We start from the raw sequence: 22,721 nt of genomic DNA, 5'->3' as shown, positions 1-22,721 counted from the left end.
TATGTTATAATTAATGTTAAAGAAACGCAATACTGGTTTTGTTTTTGTACAGATCCTAGCTGTAAGAGTCTTGAGTGCAAATTCTACTCTTATTGCACGGTACCACCCTCTGGAATTGCCACATGCAAGTGTCCCGACCCGGCTGCTTGTGGTAACTCGAGGAATCGTGTGTGCGGCACTGATGGCTTGTCATATGACAACATTTGCCAGCTGACAGCAGCTGCCTGTAAGAGATACCATGAAGTCAGGGTGCTCCATGCTGGACTATGCATACGTGAGTTATGTGTTTGATATGATGTGCGCTAGTGTAAGGTTTATATTTCAGCTGAATAATATAATTTAATTTTCAACAGGAAAGAGGATTTTATATACGAAATTTAAGTACTGCTTAATACGTTTTATTAAATGATCACAGACAGGGTATTCATCCACAGACTTAAGTTAAAACCAACTAAGTGCACAGCGTAATAAACAGTACCACATTAAAGCAGTGCTTAATAGCTTTCAATTGAATGGTCATACACTAGGGTTTCATTCACAGACTTGAAAGTTAGAACCACCTTATACAGAATGATAAACAGTACCACATGAAAGTACTGCTCAATAGCTTTCATTTGAATGGTCGCACATTAGGGTTTCATCCACAGACTTGAAAGTTAGAACCACCTTGTACAGCATGATAAACAGTACCGCATGAAAGTACTGCTCCGTAGCTTTTGTTTGAGTGGAAAAAAAATTAGGTTTCCTTTACAGACGGCAGTCAGAACATCTTGTATATCGTAATAGGCAATCACATATAAGCAAGATTAAATAGCTTTCAGTTGTGTGATTTCAGTCACAGAGTGTTCAATAATAACAACTTTGTCTGATTGTATTGTACTTGTATAGAAAAACAAGTCGACCTCGTGTTTGCCTTGGGCGGAGCAGGCCAGATCACCTCGGGCACTTTTCAGAAACAGAAAGACTTCATCAAGCAGTTCCTGGACACGTATGGCACTTCAACTCGTGGAATTCACGTGGGCATCATTGACTATGGCTCGGGTACAGTTATAGCCAAGTTTGAAAACTTTGACACAGACAATCTCAAGGACAAGGTAGATAAGCTGCGTTTAACACGAGGCGGCACGGTGGTTGTTGCTTTACGCAGTTCTCAGACCCAGCTGTTTGGCGATCCTAAACTGCTGAGACCTCAGGCAATAAAAGGATTGATAGTTTTGACAGGGGAGAGAGTTAATGAAGGGGATACAGCATTGCGCGATGCAGCATCACCTTTGATAAGCAAGGGAATCAAGATCGTGGCGGTGGCTGTGGGTGACATTCCAGACAAACCGAAACTGTTGACGTTCACTTCAGGCGATGAATATGTGTTTGATTTTAACAGCGTCAGAGATCTGCCGTCGTTAGTGCCAAAAGTTTACGAAGTGATAGTAAAAGGTAATTTAACACTACTGTTTTGTTGGTTTGATGATTCAGGGACTTGCTGTCGTAGGGAAAGTATGTGCACTGCATTTGAAGTTCAGTGGTTTAAATGTGAGCTTTGCCAAAGACTTTAAAATACCTTTTCCCTTGTCCTCACAACCTGTATGAATAAGTCCTGACTAATTGTTGGAAATACGGATGGCTGATTTGTTGCGAGTTTGCTAGGGGAAATAGTTCTCCTTGCTTTATGCTAAGGAAATGAAGTTGGACAAACCCTGTCATGATATATTAAGTCGTTCTGTGTTATAAAAGCCTTTAACAGATGCGGTACTACTACGTTGGAGCCTTCAAGTTGGCGAGCCGTTAGTTTCAAAGGAGCTTTTACCCTAGAAACTCTTTGGTAATGGCGCAAATATCTAACAAACTTTGCCATCAACGCACGTGACCCTTTCCCTTCCTCTCTATTTCAGATCCCTGCGAGAAGAAGCAGAAATTATGTGAGCACTATTCCCAGTGTGTTTCGTACAACGATGGAAGGACAGAGTGTGTGTGCGATAATCAGTGCCCAAAGGTTGAAGAACCCGTATGTGGAACAGACGGTCGGGATTACACTAATGAGTGTGTCTTGAAGGCGACAGCTTGCCGTGAGAGCAGAGAAGTGGCAGTGTCGGACACGGGGCTTTGCGGAGGTAAGACTTATTAATAAAAATACGGAGAAATGATGTCGACATCAGTAGTCTTGTTTTCATCTGGTAAGTCGGGGTCCCACTGTACCGTGGATACTAAGTGGTACTAAGTCGTAGCCAATAAGCACTTAATGACTGGCCCCAAGGGAAAGAGTGAGTTCAAAACTTGCTGTTTTCCGTGGGGCCAGTTATTAAGTGTTTTGTTATACTCCCCAACTGAAAAATAATAATAAAAAAACAGCGAAAAAATTATTCGCTTGATGCCGGCTGACACAAATTTGGCGCAGCTTCAAAGTGCTCGACCTGATCACGTGCGAGTCGAAAGTTCAAGTTGTTGTTTCCTTAGGGAGTTAGTGAGTTTGGTCACCCTAGGGAGTTAGTGAGGTTTGACCCATGACACCTTCTCTTCCAATCGGAAAACGTTTTTGAGTTGGGAGGTGTTACTATCCAGTTTGTGTTTTTTCTAGCCTGCGTTCACTCCATGGACATTGGTGTAATTGTGGATTCATCTCGGAGTGTTGGGTGGAAGAACTACGAGACTGTCAAACGCTCGCTCGCCAAGCTCACAGAGTACTTTGATGTGTCTAAAGACGGAACTCACTTTGGCTTCGTTCACTACAATGAAGACGCCATCCTGGACTTCGACTTCTCTGATACCTCTTTGTACAACCCTGAGGTTCTGAGAGAAAAGATCATGGACATGAAATACGACCCAGGCCGTACGCGGACAGACAAAGCTATTAAAATGGCGAACGAGAGACTGTTTACTGAGAGGGGTGGGGCAAGGAAGGGTGTGCCAAAGTTTTTGATTGTCCTCACTGATGGAAGTACTAGTGAAGGTTCTATGCCTTATGCAACAGTTTTAGCGCCTCTGAAGGTAAAGTGCTGAGCCTCGTTTCGATTTTTTCCGGGCTTCTCCATAATGGATCATTGACGTTTCTAAATATTCATAATACAGCAGCTTAGAATTGGCAATAGTAGTTCAGTATTTTAAAGCGGGTTTTTACTTGCGTGTTGTAAAACCAAAACCAAAATTATTACTATCAATGGCCGATCAGCAGAAGCAAAGACAAAGCAACGAATTTGTGTAATAAGAGTTCGCAGCAAGTATGTGTAAACGGCGAAAAGCGCGCGAAAACGCGAGTGACCAGTCGCGATTAGTTTTCGTTTTGTATGCGATTGGTCGAGTAGGCGGCGCGAGATTTTTTTAAACCAATCACAATGCGTAGTAAAGCAAAACCAAAACAATCCCGGATTACGTCTGGATTACCTTCGACACTAAGTGAAAAGTGTTTATTTGTTATTTGGAAAATCCATGATTGCTCTCTCGTGTCCATTTTTACGACAGAACTGGAAGAGAAATTGTCGTTGTTTTGCAACAAATAACTGAAACTGAAATTTACAAACTAGAAATTTAAGGCGATGTCAACTCTTTCCGGCTTGCTTGCGCTCAAAATCTATGTTACTTCCACTCTGTATTCTTACATGGACTTTTCACCCTGCAGACTAAAGGAGTGCAAGTGTTGGCTGTTGGTCTCGGACCAGGAGCTCCTGATAGTGAGCTGAAAAGCATTGCCATGGAAAACTCTGACAATGTGATGAAGATAGGTTCATTTGATCAGCTGGCAGGCAATTTGCAGAAAATCACCAAGGACTTGTGTCAAGGTAAAGTTGGACAACTTTTTTTTTTGTAGTGCATTGAAGTCAGACCGTAAGGTAAAGTCTGCATACGAGCCAAGTGGCCCATCAGGCCGGCGCTTATTGCGGTTTATGTAGCATGAAGCGACTAAGAGTATTTCTACTTCCCCTGGATTGGATGCCAGTCTATCGCAGGGTTACTCCCCAGCATTAAATTCGCCGGTACCCATTTCTACATCTGGGTAAAGAGAGAGGCACTGTAAGAGTTTAGTTTCTTTCCCACGAACACAACACAATGTCCTCGACCTGGGGCCCGTTTCTCGAACGCCCTGGAAACGTTTTGAGCACGCGAAGCCATTTTTAGTTAATCTGTATCTCTTAACAGATCTGTATCTATAATCTGTATCTATATACGCCTGAAACTTCTTGTATGAAGGGAACCTCTGGTCATATTAAGGATACGTGAATAAAACAGCTCTGTAAATCATGAAGTTTAAGACCTTACGCTGGCTTTCGAGTGCGAAAACTTTTCGGGACCTTCGAGAAACGGGCCCCATGACTCGAACCAGGACCGCTTGATCCGGAAGCGAGCGCACTAAACATGGAGCCACCGCGCCGCCATAAGGAGTCACACTATAAGGGGCATTTTATTCCTGTAATATATGTTTTTCGTTGCATTTTTTACACAAACGAATGTTTTCTAATTTTACAGGAATAGAACCTCTCAATCTTGTGTTTGCGATCAACGCAAATGGGCAAGATGCGAAAGATAACTTTGACCGCATGACCAACACCATCACTTCAATCATTGATTCTTACGGGCAGAGGAATATAAAGTACGGACTGACTGTGTACGGAAGCACAGCCGTGTCGCGAATCCAGTTGACCGAGAGTTTTAGCAACGATGAACAACTCAAGAATCTCGTGAAAATGGTTCAACGAGTACGCGGTGGAGCGGATTTACCAGCTGCTCTTGAGAATGCAAAAGAGGTGTTTAGTGGAGACATTCCTAAACGCCGTAACGTATTGGTGATAATGACTGACAGCAAAGCGACTGGCGACAAAGCTAAGATGCAACCCACAGCGGACGAGCTACACGACATGGGTGTCAAGGTCATCACGGTTGCCATGGGAACTGAGTCGGATCAGAGTGAATTGCGTCCACTATCACCCATGAAAGATAACAGTCTTGAAGAAGATCCCGAAGAGAGCCCTAAGCAGCTTGGTGATAGAATCATGAAAGAGGCCGTTAAACGTAAGTTTCATGTTTTGTTTGTTTGGTTGTCTTAAAATCAAAGGTCTTGTCAAGAGATTTCATTGTTTTAAATCAATGTTGTAATGTATTGAAACAACGTTGTTGAATGTGTGCGGGGCTATATGCTTTCAGCACTGCCTCACCATTAGTCAGTAATGCCTTTTCTCCTCAACAGTAAAAGTGTTGAAACGATTTTGAATCAGACTTGAAGTAAAGTTTAATTTCACACAACTTGTTTTGGGGAGCAGGAATGACACAGTTGGTGGTGAGAGCGTTCGCCTCCTACCGTTGTGGCCCGGGTTCGATTCCGCCCCTGTGCCATATGTGGGTTGCGTTTGTCGTTGGCTCTCGCCTTGCTCCGAGGGTTTTTCTCCGGGTTTTCCGGTTTTCCTCCCTCCACAAAAGCCAACATCTCCAAATTCCAATTAAACCAGGATAGAGGACCTGCATGAAAATCAGCTAAGACTGATGTGGCTTCCTCCCTAAATATTGTAATTTAACATCATCATTGAACACCTATCGATGCTATGATGACACCGCGATATTACATTCAACAAAAAGGATAGGCTTATGCTCATTGTATGGGTACAGGTTAAACGTGAATATGAAAAGGCAGACATAATAAAGTTGTAGCCACGTGAACTGTGTATCCCTTGTTTTGCCTGACGTGTGAAATGTTTTGTTGTCAATTTTAGCTATGGAGTTTGTCCCTATGGTGGATCTTGGTTTCGCTTTGAGTGCCTCGGCATCTGACGCTAGCAAGAATTTTGCCAAAATGAAATCTGTCATCAATTCCATCATTGACCAGTACAGCATTAGCCGCATTAAGTATGGTGTTGTGGTGTATGGAAACGACGCCAAGACAGTCTTTGATTTCCAGCGAGTTTTTGCCAAGGAAGACGACTTGAAGCAATATCTTTCATCAGTGACACCTGCGGCTGGTGGATCAAGTCTAGAGAAGGGGCTCGCACAGGGAGAACAGCTTTTTGCTTCCGGAGGAGCTCGTCCAAATGCGCGCAAAGTTCTCGTCGTGTTTACAGACAAGAAATCAACCGGGAATGAGCAGATGGCACAGGCTGAAGCAAAAGAGCTTAGAGACCAGGGTATTAAAGTTATTGCCATCGCACTGGGAAGTGAGAGTGACGTGACTGAGCTCAAGGATGTAGCAACAGATGGCCGTCATGTCATTCGTGCCAAGAAGACTGAGGACTCTGATAACTTAGCTGTCGAGGTTATGGAACTTGCTTTTAAAGGTACTGTGCTTGCGATAGATCGTATTGTTATGCAATAGATCATTTCTGAATTACCTTGTGCCTCTTTTTCAAAAAAAGTCCTCGTATGAAAGGCCTTGCAGGGAGACTCGTTTTGACCCCGAGGCAGATTGGCCTATATTAACTCTTGCAAACACATGTTAGAGTAGCAAATGGTGTCGTAGGTGCTTGAAATGCTTTGTTCGTAGAGAACCTCGTTCCCCAAGTGTGTAACTGGGTCCTGGTAAATCCTTTCAACAATCTGGCAAATGCTATGCGTGACGAGCTCGTGACATAGTGTAACTGATGAAAATAACCAGCAGCAAAAAAAAAAAAAAAAAAAAAAAAAAAAAAATGACACGTAAAAACGTTATTTCAAAGCTACATAAATCCCATGCATTAAACCGTCTTTTCTTGAGGTGCTGTCTGTTTTTTATTACATCAGAAAATGAGGATGGTTTGATTTGTTTTTTCTGTGTAGAATTTTTGCATTCTCGAGAGTTGAATGATTTAATGCTTGTCTGTTAATCCCTTCAAAGAAATCCCAGACGTGCCTATGGTGGATCTGGCCTTCGCTTTAAGTGCTACAGCCACAGATGCCAGTACAAACTTTAAACTGATGAAAGACACCATCACAGCCTTTGCTGATATGTACGGCGTGTCAAAAATCAACTACGCTATCATAACGTATGGCCAGAGTCAAAGAAAGTGGGTTGATTTCCAAAACCAGCCGTCTGATTTTGAAGACATGAAAAAGACTGTGGATGACATCGCCAGGGAAACAGGGGTGGTAGCGCTGGATAAAGGCCTTGAGGAAGCCAGGAAACTCTTTGAAGGAGCTAGGCCACAAGCTCGTAAGGTAATCAAATGGTATAGTACCTACTGTGCATGTATTTGGAATGTGGTGGACTTAATGGTCAGCGTATGGACTCGAGATCAAGCCGTACGGGCGTAACGCAACATAGCATTCGCAATTGTACCCTTAACATCTACCCGACCACGAATTTCCACCGAAACAGACCTTTCCCGAATTCCAACAATCAATGGCGCCGAGTCGAGATCAGGGTAGACAAGAATACAGCAAATGTATAAAAACGTCCACCCCAACCTCGCTCTGGTGCTATTGTTCGTACGCACTGAAGTGGAATGCGGGAAAGGTCTATTACATGTACATGAACACACAATCTGCTCGCGTCTGGCCCAGAAGCTTGGTCGGTAGAGCAACGATGATGTAATATGTAGATCGTGGGTTCGAATCCCACGTCGGTAACAAGGCGTTATGACCTTGTGTGGTCCCCTATTTCTTGACTAAAGCTAATGCTTGGAAGGAAATCCTTGGGTGATTTCTAGGGCTCAAATTACTTTAGAGTTAATTCTCCACTTCCAGGCTTCCGTTCAGACTGAAGGCTCTCTTACCTGACAGGTGTATAAATGCGAAATTTTGCTGCAACCTGACAGAAATCTTTGTTAGGTTAGCCTTCGATGGATTAGCAGCCTGCTGGTATTGATATTAGCCACCTTGCTATTTTTTGTTTACCACGGATAGGAACAGACGAAATTAGGGCTGGTATACAGTATATTTTCTTTCTGCTAGGTCCTGGTTATAATCACTGACAAAAAATCTGGTTCAAATGCATCTGATGTAAAAACAGCTGCCAAGCCCCTGGAGAAAGCTGGGATAGCAGTGATTCCAGTAGCAATAGGTGTCGAGGCGGATGTGAAAGAACTGGAAAATCTCACTCCAGACAAGACGAACATCATAGAACCGTCTGCTGGCACCTCGGCTAACGAGCTAGCTAAGATGATCATGGAGAAAATAAATACAGGTATCATAGATATATCGTAAATAAATAGTTTTGCCAAGCATTGGACAACTTCTGCTCAAAAACACAAATCAGATGCTTGGTCAAGTGCTGGAAATAGTCACTCGAGTTCTCATAAGCGAAATAAGTGACTTAAATCTGACCTGAGGTGGGGCGTAATATGTCAAGCCCCATTTGTTGGCGTCCGTCTGTCTCAGGAGACAATGAAAGTCTGCGCCATGATTCAGTTAGTGGTTGAGTTGCAGCGCCTGCCGTGGCTGTACAGCCCAATTCTAGATCGGCAGGCTATGTTGCAGCCCCATTTACAGGGACGATTTTTCATGGGAAATTTTTGTCTCGATTCCAACCGCGAATTCTGTCGCGTTAGGATTGCAACACCAAATCGCGTGTGTAATCCAGGTGCAAGGCTTTTCGTTTTTTTTTTTTTATTTCAGCGCTATATCGCCAGAGATTTCGAACTTACGACAGAACTTTGATTACCCTTTGTTGACAAGACATCGTCATGTATATAAATTGTACATTGTACATTCATTCTATCGCTATAGCGCGCTCAATTTCCACTCAAATTGCAGCTGGTTTCAATTTTTTGTCGTAAGTGCGACAAAAATCTTACGGGAAATCTCGAAAAAAATTGCACCCAAAGTCACCTGCGCAAAGAACAGCCCTTTGGTCACTCAGGACAGTGTAGTTGGAGAGATTTATAGACGTTTAGCCAAGAAGGAATGAAGGCGCCGAACTGTTAAGTGTGTGATCATACTTCCCATGCCAAAACATATTTGATGTTAGTTATTTCCTGTCTAGTTCTACCGCCCATCTCCGAGGTGGATCTTGGATTTGCGTTAAGTGCATCGAGCGTACTCCACAACGAAACCTTCAAGTTAATGAAAGACATCATCACTTACATCATCGACACGTATGGCACGCGGAAGATACACTACAGTGTCCTGGTGTATGGGGACACTGCCACAATAGAAATCAACTTTGGGCAAACTCCACCGTCGCCACAGCAGCTCAAGACAGCGGTAGAAAAGCTCCGCGTTGGAACAGGAACACCAAACTTAGCTGGCGCACTGGAGAAGGCACTCAAAATGTTTGAAGATGACGACAGAAGACCCTTGACTCACAAAGTTCTCGTGATAATGGCGGATAGTAGATCAGGGTCTACCGAAGATGAAATCAAGAAGGCTGTCCGAACTCTTGAGGAGAGGGATATTGAAGTCATTGCTGTGGCCGTTGGAGAGGAAGCTGACCCTGTTGAACTTGAAAATACGACGCCTGACAAGACAAATGTTATCGAGACTGACAAAGACGAAGATCCAAAGATGGTTGGTGAGAAGATCATGGACAAGATTCGAGGTAACTGTTATTTTTAGAAAAACAAGCAAACAAACAAACAAACAAATAGACAAACAAAAAATAAACAAACAAGCAAACAAACAGACAAATGAGCAAACAAACAAACAAACAAATAGACAAACAAAAAACAAACCAGCAAGCAAACAAACAAACAAATGAGCAAACAAACCAATAGAGAAACAAACAAACAAGCCAACAAACAAACAAACAAACAAACAGACCACTGGTAACAATGTATCACTTGCTGGCCAGAAAAGGAATAACTAATTTCTTCGCCAATCATTTCAGGTCAAGTCCTTGTACAGTATGCAGTCGCTATGCAAATCTTGTAACCGGAAACGATATGTATTTGATTTAGATTTTCACTGTTATTAGGTGAGCCTCCAGTACCAGAGATTGATCTTGCCTTTGCCCTCAGCGCCACTGGACTTGATGCAGACAAGACTTTCAGTCTCATCAAAGATACAATTAAGTACATTGTGAACAAGTATGGAACGGACAAGATTCATTATGGTTTGCTGGCGTTTGGCAGTGTACCTAGTCGTTTCAGGGACTTCCGCCGTGAGGCGTTCTCCAAAGATGACTTGATCAAACTTCTGGAAATGATGCCTAGAAGTTCCACAGGTTTGATGTTTACATTGTTGGGTGGATGGTACAGTAAAGGGGTGGTGGGGGGAGGGGAGGGGATAAGAGAGTAGGAACCCGGGAGGAGAGGGGAACAAACTCTATGGGGTGCTCAAAGATCAACGTAAGGAACGGAACGAGGACCTCTTAAATTACATAAAACAGAGAGTTCAAGAAAACCACGACAGCAACGGCAACGGGAACGTCACTGAACAAAAGGTTTTTGCGAGCAGTACAATGGCTGTGCACGTAATGATTCTTGGTACATTTCTTTGCTGTCCTCTGCCAAACAACACGTGAAACATTCTGCGTTGTCTGGAGAAAGTGAACCACAACAGCTAGTTTTTTTTAATTTCTATTCTGAATTTAAGGCTGTGTTCCAGATTCAGTTTAAAGATTGTTTTGACAGTGAGACACAAGCTAAATGACTTAAGAGTATCGCGAGATTCGTATGTAAAATATAAATTCATTTTTTAATCGACATTGACCTCGGCGTCGCCGTCGCCGTCGCCGTCGCGGTTACTTGAAATCTCTAAGATGAAATGTAGTGCGTTGAAAGCATTTCTTGAATTGCTTGTTAACACACATATTTGATTTTTCTTTCGTAAAGGGCCTGATCTTGAGAAAGCTCTCGATGAATCAGACAAGTTATTTCAAGAAGCAGGAGCTCGACCGACTGCGAGGAAGGTTCTGGTTGTGATCATGGACAAGAAGTCTGGTGTTACAGAATCACGTGTCAATAGCACAGCCAATAGGTTGTATGAACACTACATTGACGTCATACCAGTGGCTATTGGAGAAGAAGCCGACTTGAAACAGTTGATTTTGACTACAAAAGACCAAAGTAACCTGATTGAAGCACCAAAAGTTTTCGTACCAGACAAACTCGGAGAAGCAATAATGCGAAAGGTTTTGAAAGGTATTTTCCCTTTCTTTGTCAGTAAAACTCGAGTCTTGCATGACTCGAGTGAATTAAAGTAAAGTCCGAGTAAAGTTAAGTCCGAGATTTTCCATTTACCAGTAACATGTGAAAAAACAAACAAACAAACAAACAAACAAGCAAAAAAAAAACCGTAGAATGATGGTTCATGCAGCTATATTGTTTACCGGGCCGGCTGGATTATTTTTCACGTGAAAGTTTTATATTGCTGTAGTAATGTGAGGAAGTCACATTTACCTTATATCTTTGAGACTGTTTAAGTCGACCCTGTACACGTTGATCGTGGTCTCTCAAATCCGTGAATGTGATTGGTTCTGTTATCGATTGCTATTAAGCAATTAGATTATGAGCTCGAGATTTCTATCACGCTAGAAATCAAGAGCGAATAATGTAATTGTTTTAGTATAAATCTACTAGTCGTTCAAAAATTTATATAAATCCTCCTCAGAGATACCTCGAAAACGCAAAGAAGCAGCCGTCATTTTGTTAACAAGCGCACACTGCTACGCTACTCACTATCTATCACAGAATATATAGTGAGTAGCGTAGCCAATCAGAGAACAGCATTCGTGATGGAACGCCAGTAGATTTATACTAATCGTTGATAGATCACGATTGTGTGCGTTACCGATAAAATTAAAATTATTTTAGAATTTTTGGCTTTAAAACACCTTATATTGTAGGCTTTTGACTCCCACAGGTTACATTGTGTCCTAAAAGACAGCCGAATTCAAATACTTGTTCACGTTTTAGAATGCGGTGCTTATCTCGCAGTATTGTTGTTAATTAGGCTTCGTGCACACTACGTAGTAGAAATTTCAAAACGTAGCTTTGTTTCTACGGTTAGTCCTACCGTCCACACTAATCCGTCACGTAAACGGAGCTTTTCGAAAGCGCTCTTCAAAGTGGAGGATTATAAAGCGCGTGCTTTACGTTTTAGTGAGGACAGAAATTATTTTGAAAACGTAGCATTTTTAAAACGATGGCGTTACGATAATCATGTGATTTCCCTGCGCGAGGTTTCCTCAAACACAAATCCAAAAAGGCCGGTGATTGTTCCGTTTTCAAAAATCTCCGGCTTAGTGTGGACCTAAAACATTTGATGTGTTTGTAGAGTGAAAACACCGTATTGTGGACGGGGCCTCAGACAGTAATCTGAATTGGGTTTCAAATGCCCGTAATTACTAATTGTTATCATTATTAAGGGCCTGTTGTACCGGAAGTGGATGTGATCTTCGCTGTGGGTGCCACCTCAAGAAACGCAATAGAAACTCTCCGCACAATGAAAGATACTCTGGCGTATGTGATCAACACTTACGGTGTAGGCAGTATTAGATATGGAGTGATCTCATTTGGTACGGATGCCATCATTGAACAAAGATTTGGTCCGGAGGACCCATCCCCTGAGGACCTTAAACAGCTAGTGCTGGGCTTGCCTGCTAGCAGAGGACCACCTGTTTTGGATCGTGTACTGAATGCAGCCAAGGGTGTCTTTGAAGGCTCAGGTCTTCGACCAAACGCTATGAAGGTAATCACCCATTTCTATCGTTTCAAGGCTTTTTTTTCTTGTGGTGTAAATGTTTCGATGTCCTCTTAAACGTGTCATGTAGGTGTCCAGAACTGTGATGGAGGTGACTTGTATCACTTCATATTTCACATGGCTCTCTGCTACAACTACAATCTTTGCTGTCTTGATATACGAATAGCCTGCTCTCCAGCTCTCTTTCAGCGCGAGTCACAACCCAAGACCTGCCTTACTCCGTATGCCACTTCACCATGATAGATCTAAAATATTCTTAGTGAAATTGATTTGTTGTACCATTTGACCAAGAAGACGAAAGTGCGTGTTCTTTTTAACAACTTCACGTAAACACGAGAGTACGTTGGCGGAATTTGAGTTTGTTTGAGGTGATAACAATTGAAATATATAAACAATAGCCTCCATTTAGCGCGAAAACATGCTCGGATATTTGCCCGCGGACATTATCTGTTCCGAGAAGCGAACAGTTTCCGGAAGAGCGCAACTGTGAGCTATGAAGAAAAGGTAAGGACAAAATATCTGAGCATATTTTCACGCCAAATGGAAGCCCTAGTGTATAGCATACTTCAAATATTTTTCGCAACACGCGCAGTTTTGAAAATTGGCAAATATCACACGGATGTTACCCAGTTTTACCTGCGTTTAGACCAATCGCGTACGAGAGAAAATATTTGATGGACTTTACAAGACATAATAGCTATGTTTGCCGAGCAAGAAGGGAGCCAAACAGAGCACGCCTTATAAAACGGTAATTTTATCGATAGCTTTGTGATGCATGTTCCTTCTGTTATGCTTTAAGGTTTTAGTGGTAATAACAGACGATCGCTCCAGCTCTACAGATGAAGAAATCAGAGCCGCGGCGAAGCCCTTAGAAAATAAAGGAATTCACGTTATTGCTGTTGGCATTGGAATCGTATCGGACTCCGGACAGTTAGGGCAGGCCACACAGAACGAAGAAGATGTCATCTCAGCGCCTAGAGATGTAGACCCTTCCACCTTGGGAAATAGGATTATGGAGAGAGCTTTTCAACGTAGGGATATCGTACAATGCTAGAGCAGAATTCAGTTTAGCGTCGTAATACCAAAACCAAAATAATTACTGAGGCCAATCACAAATTACACAGTCAATCCATTGGACCAATCCAAGGTCAAAGCCAATACAAATAGCCGTCGCAAAGCGCGGGAAAACGTGTGGGAGCACAGTCATGATTGGTTTTGGTTTTACTTCTGATTGGATGACAAAGTGGCGCGAGACTTTTAAGCCAATCGCAAAACCAAAGCAAATGCGAGTTACTTTAGACACTCAAGTGTCGTCATGTTGCGCTTTATTTAAACTGATATTTTCAAAAAGCACAACCGTGCGATTCAAGTAGTATTACAATGAAGACATAGAGACAAAGCGAATAGCTACATCATAACGTTCTTCTCTGTTAGCGCTACTAAGAGTGTCTTTTTTCCTGTTTTAGCTGTGTTGCTGCCAATAGAAGATGTGGACCTAGTGGTTGCTATGTGTGCAGTGTCTGCAGCGTCAGATCAGTCCTTTAAGCTGATGAAGGACACTGTGAAGTCCATTGTTGATAAATACGGGACCTCCAAAATTCATTACAGTGTGGTGCTCTATGGAACGCGGGCTGTACCAATGCTGAAATTTTCAGATAAGGCACTGACCATCCAGGAATTTAAAGGGCAAATCAGCATTCTTCCGAAGCCTAAAGGTAACATTTATGAGGACTTAATCACTTTTCGTATCTTACTGGGATAGTTTGGATGCCACTACGGTGGCTTTTTCATTTGCCGCGATTAAAAGTTAGTTTATTTCTATTTAGGTTGACCGAGCATGTACATAGGCTGCACAGCGGAGCTCATAATTGTACGTTGATTCAAAAGGGCGATCAACATCCAAGTTCTCGTTACAACTGAATATCGGTGGATTTTGAAGTAGTGAGGTGATGAGAATATAGAACATCGTCAACTGAGAATAGTTGACGCGCCTCCAGGGTGCATCGTTTATTTATTTCAACGTGGGAGGTTGGTGGGGAAGGCGGGGGAAGGTGGGGGGGGGGGGGGGAGTCCAAATAAGATGTGGAAATGTACATTATGAATTTATCTTTTTACAGGTAGTCCTACCTCACCTGTACTCGACCAGGCTCTAAAGGCCACCAGTGTCTTATTTGAAGGAGATGGCGTGCGAGTAAATGCGAAGAAAGTTCTTCTCGTGTTCACAGACAAGAGCTCGGGTTTAGATGAAAAGACACTTAGATCAGCAGCCGCTGAGCTGGAGAACGAAGAAGTGGAAATCATCGCGGTATCCATAGGAGATGAGTCTAGTTCAAGAGAGTTAGCGTTTGTAACGCCACACACAGGCAATATTATTGATGCGCCTACAGACGAAAATCCTGACAAGCTCTCTTCGGAGATTTTGAACTTAATAATTACAGGTTTGTGTGCATGCTGTTACGCTGTCTTGGGACAGGGGCGGCAGCGTGGCCGAGTGGTTAGGGCGCTGGACTTGAAATCCGGAGGCCGCGGGTTCAAGTCCCGCTCTGGTCACTAAAATGGGGTTGTTTCTCAGTAGACTCTAGTTCAACTCCTCGGTCATAAAGTCTGCATGCGAGCCAAGTGGCCCATCAGGCCGGAGCTTGTCCCGGTTTCTGTAGCATGAAGCGACTAGGAGTATTTCTACTCCCCCCTGGATGGGATGCTAGTCCATCGCAGGGTTACCCCCAGCATTAAGTTCGCCGGTACCCATTTATACACCTGGGTGGAGAGAGGCACTGTGAGAGTAAAGTGTCTTGCCCAAGAACACAACACAATGTCCCCGGTCAGGGCTCGAACCCGGACCGCTCGATCCGGAGACGAGCGCACTAACCATGAGGCCACCGCGCCTCCCGCAAATGCTTACTGACATCGCTTTTGTCTGACAGATCCCCCTCCCGTCTCGACAGAAGTGGACGTTGCTTTCGCAATAAGTGCGAATTCCGTGAACTACAGGCAGACATTCAGACTAATGAAAGATACTATAGCCTGGATAATCAGCAACTATGGGACAGAAAAGCTGCGTTATTCTGTAATCCTGTTTGGTAACGATGCCAAGATAGAACTGGACTTCGATGGCGGCATTTCCACCCCAAATAAACTGATACAGTTTGTCCAGGAACTTCCAAGAAGACGCGGCGGCCCTGATGTCATCTCAGCTCTGGAAGAGGCTAAAAGAGTGTTTGAATCTGCTTCTGCAAGACCCAACGCGTGGAAGGTTCTAGTGGTCATCACTGATAAAAGATCTGGCTCAAGTTTAACAGATATTGAAAAAGCTGCCGAGCCCCTGGACGAGGATGGTATTAAGGTAGTACCAGTGGCAGTAGGCGGTGAAGCTGACCCGTCTGAACTGGAGGCTACCAATCCAGAGAGATTTGTTATTACGGTACCAAGGACTGAAGAGCCCAAGACTTTAGGGAAGCAAATCATGGAACATGTTATTAGACGTAAGTCAACACTAGATAGCTATTTTAGGTCAGAACATGTCTGAATGAACTACAGTGGAACCCCTATTAAACGGCCACCCTCGGGGAAATGGACTGTGGCCGCTTAATAGAGGTAGAAACAATAGAAAAGCCATCACTGGGACTTCGATTGCTGGCCGCCTAATAGGGGTGGCCGTTTCATAGCTGGCCGCTTAATAGGGGTTCGACTGTACTTGTGATGTAGAACTTTTGATTAACAGCGAATTAGCTATAAAGTTCAGCAGGTGTGAAGGTATTATTCAGAGTTACATTGGTTTAGGCGAGGTTAGAGCGGTTTCAATTGAGAGCCTAAAGTAATCGGGCAATTAATTTGGTTTTACCACGGTTTGGAATTGGCTGGGTAGTCTAATTGGTAAGTAAAAGTCCATTTCCGAGTTACGTTAAGCCTCTCTATCAAAGCGAGGCCTAGTGCACAACCATCCATATGAAAATGAGTTTAATTTGCGTGTCAGTGAAATCTCATTTTCATGTCAGAGGATGGGCACTGAGACTCGCTTTGAGAAAGAGGTTAAAGGTAATTGGGAAACGGCCTTTTGGTTGGTTTTGGTTTAACGACATTCAATTGAATCTATAATAAAACATGTTTATTGTTGAATACCACAAGAGTAGAAAATGAAAATTATTTCTATACTGCTGCATTACATACCCTGTCATTTACATTTTGCAGCCAAGTTCCTACCCATTGATATCGCCTTTGCTCTGAGTGCGTCTGGGATATCTGCTAATAAAACATTCAGCTTAATGAAGGATACAGTTCAGCGTATTGTGGACAAGCATGGAACGGGAAGCTTGCGATATAGCATCATTTTGTTCTCGGATTCCGCCAGTATCATCATACGATTCAGTGAGAAATATTCCAGTCTTGATCAGTTGAAGACATCCATCGGAGCTCTGCCTCTTCGCACCGGAGGCTCCTCCCTTACTGAAGCCCTTAAAGCTGCTAAGAACGCATTCCAAGACAGCGGGGTCCGTAAGGACGCTACCCACGTGCTTGTTGTCATCACGGATAAGAGGTCTGGGGAGAGAGAAGACGATGTTGAAAAAGCTGCCAAGCCTCTAGAGGAGTCTGGGATCGTGGTCATTCCTGTTGGTGTTGGAGATCAAGTTAATGATAAAGAGCTTAACATAATAACAATTAACAAGGACAATGTGATTCTTGTTGATGAGGAAGAAGACCCTGATAATTTGATGGTGTTGATTATGGCGAAAATTAATGGTACGGCGTGACAGAATCTTGTTAACATGCACTCTATTGAATTTCATTTTTAAATGTGAACTTTGAAAGATTTTACAATTAGTTTTGACCCACGTACGTCTGTTGACGTTTGCGTCAGTTTGTGGTTAAGAAGCTAGTGGTGTTACGTAATATATCAAACAGGAAAGACCATGCTTGACCACATTTCGAAACACCGAGAAGAGAGTTGAAAATACGACGCGCAGGGGAGTATTTTTGACGAACTTTGACGAACTTTGCGGGGTATTTGTTTGATCAAACACAGTCTTGAATGTTTGATATATCTTCGCGATCAAAACGGAAACTCGGGAGAAAACGGAGAAATAAATCGTAAAATCTATGGTAGTTAAGTTCAGATATTCAAACACCGACACGGTCATGATTTCGTGTGAGTAAACTTGATGAATTATCAATGATTTTGAAAAATGTTTTTCCGCCCTTAGCTTCCTACCGTTTTCTAGTTCCCCTTGTTTTGTCTTTTCATTTAGTAAAACTGCATGCAGAATTGATAGAAAAACGCTTAAAATCATTTCATGTTTACAGAAACACGAAGACCACCACCAGTTGACCTTGCATTTGCTCTCAGTGCTTCCTCGTTACAGTCTCGGAGCTCCATCAAATTGATGAGGGATGTGATAAAAGAGATTATTGAAGACTATGGCACGAGGGACATACACTACAGTTTTATTATCTATGGCTCTGAAGCCTCCACAAAATACAGCTTCACAACTGACCCAGTGGATCAAGACTACCTGCAAAACTTCGTGGAATTCATGCCCGTTATCAATCCACCGACATCACCTCACGTCGCTCTGGAGGAGGCCACCAAAGCGTTCAAAGGTGCAGGAGTGCGCGCAAACGCTACCAAGGTACTTGTGGTGATGACAGACATGAAGGGAGATTCTACTAAAGAGGAGATTGACGCGGCCGCTGACCCGCTGAAGCAGATGAAGGTCAAGGTGATAGTCGTGGGAATTGGTGCAAATGTCGACAACAATGAACTTGTTAATGTCACGGGTGATAATAACAATGTAATCACAGTACCGGTGGATGCAGACAAGGATTCATTGACCAGAAAATTGATGAAGAAAGTTTTCCAGCCAGGTATTTTGTGCCTCTGTCTTTTGTCTCACTGATACATGTTTCCTTCTTTCCAGGTTATTCTCATAACCAACATTGTAAGACATGGCAATCAGCAAAGGGTAACATATTGGTGCTCCATTTTCAATTGAAGAAGATAACTAAGTTTTAATTCTTCATTATTTCAGTTACTATTGTTATTTACGTTATGTCTAGTTTTTCAGCTTTACGTTGTCGAGATAATTGAATTTTGTATGCTTGCGTATCACCCTGGTGCAGTGCTTGTAAGCATTGCGTAAAAGTGGATATGGCCTTCGAAAAATAAGTCTTTTTTTCAGATTTGGGCAGAGGAAAGCATCATGACATTTTTGCGATATTAAAAATACTTACACCACATAGAAGAAGGCTTTAGCCTACCCTTTTTGCAAAAGCAATGAATGGCGTAAACGTTTCCTGAAACACATGCAATATCACGTGTGTTATGGGTCAGTTGAGGCTGCGAGACTTGTGCTGGATTTCCTTACACGCTCTTAACCTTTTAAGGTCTTTGTACTGCGATTTTAGCGGTTTTATTAAGAAAACATGCTCGTTTCTTTTTTTGCCATGTTTAGTTCCGCCTGTGGTTCCAAAGATTGATCTTGTGATCGCCATAAGTTCAGTGTCTTCTAGTGCTGATGAAGTGTTCCAGAAGACACAAGACGCAGTCGCTTCTATCACTGAGAAATATGGTACAAACGACATACATTATGCTGTCATCCTCTTTGGAAGCGATGCCCAGGCCGTCATCGACTTCGATTCTTACGCTACAAGTGAACAGCTGAACGAAATGTTCTCAAACCTACGTCGCTTAAAGGGAGGCCCTGTGTTAGATGAAGCCCTGAAGCTTGCAGGACAAGTGTTTACATCACCAGGAGCGCGAAGCGACGCACACAAAGTCCTGGTTGTGATCACAGACAAGAAGACGTCTTCCAAGCTTGATGATGTCATACTTGAAGCGAATAAGCTTGAGGATATGGGAGCGACCGTGATTCCCTTGGGGATTGGTGCTGAGACTGACAGAAATGAACTAGAAGAGCTTACGCCTGATGTGACGGACGTCATCACAATTTCCAAAGTACTTGATCCTGACGATCTTGGAAGGAAGATCATGGAGAAGGTTTTGAAAGGTATTGGTCGAGTATTGTAGGTCGGCATTGAGTGCAGAATACCAGATGTTGCATTTAATATTGGCGTAGCATTATGCATCAACAATTATGCATTTTCAACAATTAGAGGGCGAGGGCGAGGGCGAGGGCGAGGGCGAGGGCGAGGGCGCAGCCATTCAAAACTTTATGTAAATCCTCTTCACAGACACGTCGAAAGCCTAAAGAAGGGGCCGGCAGTTTTTTAACAAGTGCACACCAAGACGCAAACTGCTAGGCTACTCACTATCTACAACAGAATAGATATTGAGGATAGAGTAGCCAATCAGAGAACGGCATTCGTGATAGAACGCTAGTAGATTTATACTAAAAGTGGATAGACCCTATCTTTGTAATGGCAGTACTAAAAATGACAAATGCCTTGCTGGAAAACAAAATGGATGACACGAGAAAAAAAAATTAGTGAAAAAAAGGTTAAGTCATCACCCAAGTATACAATTTTGACAAAGTATTAAATCAGGAGCCATAATCGGGGACGGAGACCGTAAGCGCGCGCCATTTCTCGTATTGGGGTTGTCCCCATGATATGGGACAATAATTCTATTTTTAGAACAAATTGCGCCATCGCCTGAGGCACACGCGTGTATATGCTGCGAGGATTTTTGTGGATGTCGCGCGGGGGAAATGGCGTCCGAAATTCCCGAAATTTGTCATGTTTTTGGCCCACAACTGAACGTGTTTACGTCTGTTGGAATTTTTCTTAAGTATTTTCGTCGTAAGCTGCTCCAGTTTGAGTGAAGTAAGACAGTGTCGAATTTAGGTATGTTCCGCTTTAAGCTTATATATGTCGCTGACTAGGTTGTGTTCCGACGGATGCTTCTTTTACATGAGCTGTACATTACTCCACTTAAAATTTCACATATGTTGAAGATTAACAGCTTTTCCATTACACAGCGAAAAACTAGCTGGATATATTTAGATATAGCAGAGCTTCAGGACTTCATAGTTTCCTAGCTCCTCTTGCCACACGCTTGCGAGGAATTTGCTAGTCTATCGCGATTGAAAAGTAAAACAAAATAATTGCTAGTTTGGTCAGTTTGAGTTTCGCATGAATTGTAAGTAACGCTTGATGTTTCATCAAGGCCCAATAACTTTACGTCCGTAGAAACTGCTCAGTTTTATTCGTGTAAAAATCCAGTAAATTCTCTGTTGTCGATGAATGAGAGCGCCCGCCGATGCGTGTTTTGTACAGTCAGTAAACATGACAAATTGTACTTCCGCCGCACTTTCGTGTGAAATCGTACATCGAACTCAAACAATAACTCTATATTTTTTAAATATGTTTAAGATTGATAAATGTTTGAGAACATATTAAAAGCTAAGCTGAAAATATGTGAATAAAGCAGAAATAATCAGCAAAGTTACGATGACGCTTTCTTTAATCAACTTCGAATAACGATTTCGATTTTGTTGATCGAGTTATCAAAACTCCTTGTCTATTTTCATTTTCGCAGTGTAAAACTTCACTATGCTTATGTTGAAGAAACACACATGATGTTAGTAGCCTTTTTTGCGTTCGTGAAATTTGTTGCAGCATCTCAGCACAAAAGATAAAGAAAGAAATCTTTGTCAAGATTTGTTGACACTTGAAAACACCGACTCGGACTTGAAAGTGCACGAGCTGCACTATGGTGAGCTGTACGCGTTAGACTTTCCTTTCAAAAACTCTTGCAAACTCACCAAACAAGCACAAACAATAAGAAACCATCAAAACAGGTTTTGGTTATGATTAACCATTCTCTGAGAAACTCACAAATTAACTCGATACCAGAGTAGAAAGTTTTCTTGCTATATTCTTAAGTCAGAACAAACGCAAAAACATACGCGTAAGCTTACAACTAGCGCAAGCAGATCTTATTATTCATTCCCAGCGCGAGATTGAATTCTTGTTTTCGACCCTGAAAAACCCACCTTTTCTGTTAGCTCAGAGCATAAAACTACATATAAGCGCCCTGGTTCGTATTCCCTGCCTTATTCCCTGCCATCGCTGTGAAAAATACGCAAGATAATCTCTCAAGGTCTCTCAACTCTAACCATTTGATCACGCAACGTGACAACATCCCCGCGAGAGCCCCCGACATGTGCGTGGATCCGCGCGGATATGTGACGTCAGGATGGCGCAATTTGTTCTAAAAATAGAAAAATTGTCCCATATCATAGGTGCGCGCAGATCCCAAGGCTTACGGTCTCCGTCCCCGATGATGGCTCCTGATTAAATCTCATTGACGAATAATACGTTTGGAGACCAGCTAGGACTGCTTAGATAAGGGTTTTAGAGCCATCGAAGGATTATTGTATTGGTTGCTGTGAGTTACCACATGACTTTAACTTTGTTCTTTATGACACAGCTATCTCTCTTACAGAACGCCCGAAAGTACCAGAGATCGATGTGGTATTCGCTCTAACAGCTACAACAGGAAATGCAGAAGACACCTTTCAGCGCATGAAAGATGCTGTGGAGATTATAACAGACACGTACGGAATATACACGGTGCGTTACAGCTTCATCGTGTATGGTGCCATTGCTAACATCGTTTTTGACTTCAAAACAAACTTTCCCAGCCGTGAAAGCTTGAAATATTTCATTGAGCAATCGCGGAGAGCCACGGGGCGTCCTGACACCAAGCGAACCTTGGAAGAGGTCATGCAGGTTATTAGAGGTTCAAGTGTTCGTCCGTCGGCGAAAAAGATTCTTGTCCTCCTGACCGATGATGCCTCATACGATAATCCTGAAGATGTAGATAAAGCCATTGAGGACTTAAACAAGAAAGGCATTCCTGTTCTAACCTTTGCGCTTGTTAACAATCCTAAAACTGACTTTGAAGTTCCAAAAACCGTAGAACCAGGAGAACTGGCTGAAAAAGTCATGGAGAAGGTTTTAGCTGGTAAGTACATCGGCTTGTATAGGACACTTCTACTAACAACAACAACACTAAGAGTAGTAACAATTCCTAGTTTTTCTTTTCAGTGGTTTGGTAAACACTGAAAACAGTTGTTCACCTTATTCTTAACATGCAGTGTAGGATACAGAAAAAGCCCGCTTGTAAGAACCTACATTTTATGAAGTCTTGCAAAATAGGTTCTTGTATTTTGAGGTAGTTATTGGCAATTTAGGCTAAGTAAGTTCTTATTAAGTTCTTACTTTCTATGAAG

At 42.6% G+C, this 22,721-nt stretch overlaps 1 protein-coding gene and 1 non-coding gene across 5 annotated transcripts in view; both read left to right on the top strand.

The window, feature by feature from the left end:
- The window catches only part of LOC145482161 (uncharacterized), a 112,195-nt gene that overhangs the window by 10,282 nt on the left and 79,192 nt on the right, over positions 1-22,721 (top strand). For 3 of the 4 annotated variants that reach the window (XM_081460768.1, XM_081460769.1, XM_081460767.1), the window contains exons 9-29: positions 53-274; positions 889-1,434; positions 1,890-2,108; positions 2,573-2,982; positions 3,611-3,770; positions 4,456-4,998; positions 5,694-6,251; positions 6,788-7,107; positions 7,843-8,074; positions 8,858-9,427; positions 9,803-10,051; positions 10,662-10,970; positions 12,197-12,519; positions 13,331-13,562; positions 13,998-14,246; positions 14,649-14,969; positions 15,456-16,013; positions 16,720-17,268; positions 17,830-18,390; positions 18,978-19,532; positions 21,932-22,453. In XM_081460768.1, coding sequence (XP_081316894.1) covers positions 53-274; positions 889-1,434; positions 1,890-2,108; positions 2,573-2,982; positions 3,611-3,770; positions 4,456-4,998; positions 5,694-6,251; positions 6,788-7,107; positions 7,843-8,074; positions 8,858-9,427; positions 9,803-10,051; positions 10,662-10,970; positions 12,197-12,519; positions 13,331-13,562; positions 13,998-14,246; positions 14,649-14,969; positions 15,456-16,013; positions 16,720-17,268; positions 17,830-18,390; positions 18,978-19,532; positions 21,932-22,453 — 8,208 coding nt within the window. The remainder of the gene's footprint in view (positions 1-52; positions 275-888; positions 1,435-1,889; positions 2,109-2,572; positions 2,983-3,610; positions 3,771-4,455; positions 4,999-5,693; positions 6,252-6,787; positions 7,108-7,842; positions 8,075-8,857; positions 9,428-9,802; positions 10,052-10,661; positions 10,971-12,196; positions 12,520-13,330; positions 13,563-13,997; positions 14,247-14,648; positions 14,970-15,455; positions 16,014-16,719; positions 17,269-17,829; positions 18,391-18,977; positions 19,533-21,931; positions 22,454-22,721) is intronic. The other variant, XM_081460770.1, reaches the window with a different exon arrangement.
- On the top strand, positions 15,006-15,081 carry Trnas-uga (transfer RNA serine (anticodon UGA)). The gene has a single exon. It is a non-coding gene; the product is annotated as a tRNA-Ser (tRNA).

This window comes from Orbicella franksi, chromosome 3 (assembly GCF_964199315.1).
Source record: "Orbicella franksi chromosome 3, jaOrbFran1.1, whole genome shotgun sequence".
Lineage (NCBI taxonomy): Eukaryota > Metazoa > Cnidaria > Anthozoa > Scleractinia > Merulinidae > Orbicella > Orbicella franksi.
This window is presented reverse-complemented; position numbering and strand designations above follow the sequence as displayed.